Source organism: Acanthamoeba castellanii (genome assembly GCF_000313135.1).
Source record: "Acanthamoeba castellanii str. Neff unplaced genomic scaffold scf7180000084672, whole genome shotgun sequence".
NCBI classification, from domain to species: Eukaryota; Discosea; order Longamoebia; family Acanthamoebidae; genus Acanthamoeba; species Acanthamoeba castellanii.
The window spans coordinates 5243-8663 of NW_004457724.1; the positions used below are offsets into that span (position 1 = coordinate 5243).

General features: G+C 51.0%; 1 protein-coding gene across 1 annotated transcript; it reads left to right on the plus strand.

The window, feature by feature from the left end:
• Positions 1 to 251: 251 nt before the first annotated feature.
• On the plus strand, positions 252 to 1588 carry ACA1_119000 (uncharacterized protein; the record flags this gene model as incomplete). The annotated part of the gene is made up of 8 exons (XM_004358009.1): positions 252 to 511; positions 572 to 597; positions 737 to 816; positions 930 to 1022; positions 1127 to 1140; positions 1195 to 1262; positions 1416 to 1456; positions 1568 to 1588. The coding sequence occupies 8 exons, from the start codon at positions 252 to 254 to the stop codon at positions 1586 to 1588; spliced, it is 603 nt and encodes a 200-aa protein (XP_004358066.1).
• Between the last annotated feature and the right edge of the window lie 1833 nt (positions 1589 to 3421).

Genomic DNA, 3421 nt, shown 5'->3' on the forward strand with positions numbered 1-3421 from the left:
TGGTCGGCGTGCTGGCCAAGTGGGTCAACCTGTGTCCGGCCCTGCTGGGCCTCGCCGAGCCCTTGGAAGCCCTCGAGCAGCACCTGCGCGCCGAGGCCTGCCTTCACCCCAATGACCTCACACTGCTGCTGGACGTCGTTTTCGAGCAAGCCAAGAGAACGAAAACGAGAGCAAAAGCGAAGAAGAACGAACCAGCAACCAAAACGAGAGCGAAGAAGAACGAACCAGCAACGAAAACGACGCGCGTGGCGATGACCAACAGCGCCAGGAAGCCGAACGCCAGACAGACGATTACGACGGAGAGGAGAAACCAACGAGCCGCGGAGAAAAGCGCGGCGGCGAGTGTCAGCAAACGCAAGAAGGATGAAGCGGATGAAGTGGATGAGGACGGCGATGGGTCGGGGCTGGTGGGCGACTTCCTCGCGGCTCACCCGCACGACATTGCTGTGGCTCTGACTGCGCGCCACTGGGCGATCTTCGGCCCGATCCCACTGCTCGACCTCGTGGGCACGTACCTGACGAGCTCTGTGTCGTGTGTCGTGTTGTGAGGCGCTGACCGACCTCTGTACAGGAAAGTCGAGCTGTGGCGAGGCCGAAGTACCCGCCATCAAGCAATTAGGCGAAGAGTCCTCTCAGGTGCTGCAGACGTGTGGCGTGTGGCGTGTGGCGTGTGCCGTGTGCCGTGTGGCGTGTGGCGTGCGTGTCGTACTCAACCTCTCGCTGTAGTTGAGGCAAGCGGTCACGGTGACCCTCACATCGCTGGCCAGGGCCAAGCTCAAGGCGCGGGTGTACAAGAAGTGGATCAAGGTGGCTTGGGTACTTGGTGTCCACTTGGCTCTCACCCACCCAAACACCAAACAGCGAAACTAAGCGGCTTTCCTTGTGGTGCCACACGCACACGCACACGCACACGCACACGCACAAAATAGAAGCTGCGGCTGCTCAACAATTTTGAGTTCATGCTCCATGTCATGGATGCGCTTGAGTCCACCCGTTTGAAAAAGGTGAAGCCTGATTGGGAGGTACGCTCAGCCTCCACGCCCCTCCCCCCCGGAGGGAGAAATCAGCTGATCTCGTGACTGCTGACCTATTCACTGTTGGGTGGTGGAGGGTCACCACGACGCAGTCAGCGCAGCATACGTTCGCGCACTTCAAAGAGATGAAATGTATGATGGTTTCACGGCTTGACCGCAGACGCGGCGTTGGGCCTGAGTACCGGGAGGCATTGGCCCAAGCGCAGCCTCCCTGCATTCCCTTCCTGAGTACTCCCTTTCCCCCCCCCCCGACCAGACGCCTCTTGGGGCCTGGTGATAGTGGCCTGATGACGACGCTGGTGGTGCGTGCATGCGTGTGGTGCGTGCGTGCGCGGTGCGTGCATGCGTGTGGTGCGTGTATACTAGGAGATCTCCTGACAGACCTGGATAAGGATGGCCGAGTCATGGGCGTGCTGGCCAGGGTGCGCTTTGATGCGTGGCGTTGGCGCAGACCACACCTGGCCTTCGTGTTGTACGTTCTCCTCTCTCGTTAAGCGCTCTTCTTCCTTCGCGCGGGTCCAGCTCCCACACAGCTGGGCGTTGGAAGCTTATGATCAGCCAATGTCGTGTGCAACAACACAGACGCATCAAGACCGGGTCGCCCCCTGCGGCCAATGAAGAGAGCCAACGGCTCGTTTCCCGGCTGCTGGCACTTGGGGGACCCCGGCGAAGAGGAGGGCAAGGGACAGGGCAACGCGAACAGGAGACAAGCGACATCTTGGCTTTCTTACAAGAACTTGAACTAGAAAGACAAGGCCTGATTTGAGCACTTGTTCATAGCCATCAACTGCTGCTCTGTTTGGGCTATAATGAGCAAGTTCAACTTTATTCACTGGGAGATAGAAGACAAGAATGAACAAACAAGTGGAGACTGAGGTACTTGATACACATACTTGTCTCTTGTGTTGAGGGGATTCTTGGTTGTTGAGTAAACAAGGACTTAGGGGTCCTCTGCCCCCATAACTACTTCTTTCTCTCACCATTCCACTGTGCCATCATACCATGCCCATCATCACTGGTAAGAAGCACATGGACAATACCATGGGATCACCCACCTGCACAATTTTGCCTCAAATATGAACAGAGTGCTGCAGACACTGGCAGGCAAAAAAGTTGCTTGCCAAAGATGAACTTGTGGTCATTTGAAATGAGAGGTCCAGTCATTTTGAAAAGTGATTTTGTTTGTGAGTTTAAGCTCATAAAAATAGTTTTGACAACACAAAAATGGTTTTAATTTAAGAATAGCAAGACAAAGTTGGGAGCATCTTGAGAAATGGCAGATTAAAATACCATCATAATGAGAGATATGATGCTGTAACTGGGCCATCAAGTCAAGGTCTGGAATGACCAATTTCTATCATGTACATGTTTTGGTACACTTACTTTATCGCGTACGCGTACGCGATGACTACGCACATTTTTTTCGGTACTTTCCTGAACGGTTGGCACACATCCATAAAAGGAAAAATCACAGCTGCTGGAATTTAACTGGACAAACAGTCAATTTTTATTCTTTACACAAGCAATTCCGAGGGGCTGTTTGTCACATCTCAGTGTGGAGAGTGCCCTTCATCTCTTCCTTTCCTTCTTGGCCTCCTGAGGAGGTGGCTGCTCACTATGAGGGTGGCCTGGAGCTGCTCTTTGTCATTCACTTGATATTAAATTGTTGCAGCATTCATCTTCACATGATCTGTGGGGCAAGGAGGAGATAAATTAGCAAACATTCTATTGTGTATGTGTATGCAATAGAATGTCCTGCAGTTTCAAAGCATAATGGGCTTTGAAAATAGCATGTATGCAATGGGGCAGTTACCTCCTTCAGGAGCTTCAACAGTTCCTTGTTGTTGGCCATGGCTGATGGCAGGGTGACTTGCACCAATGCAGACACAACAACAAAAACTGTAAAAACCACACTTACTTTATCACATACACATTCACAATGACTACATGTTTGACCTACCAATACTTAGTTTATCATGTACACCTACATGATCTGGAAAATCAGAACATCATATTCTATGCTGTGGTCAGGCAGATCAAATTGGGGAAGCAACCTGAATTTATGATTGCATATGTAGAGCACAACCTCACTCCTACCAAGTGTGATGGTCAGAATTTCAGATTGAATGTCCCCATTGCAATTCCCTTAAATTGCATTTTAGGAGACAATATTAAACACAATGGCAGGCAATGCCCATAAACTAAAACAACACCTTGGCAAAGAACGAAAACGAAGACTATCATAAGAAAGACAGGAATGGAGGTGATGGCCCATTGTTTAAAACAAGGTGAAAAACATGGAAGCTGTTGTGAATGGTTTCAGGGAAACTACACGAGAGTTGGCTCGAAAACGTGGGCAAAAGGATAGAACGCGTTTTTATCGCGCA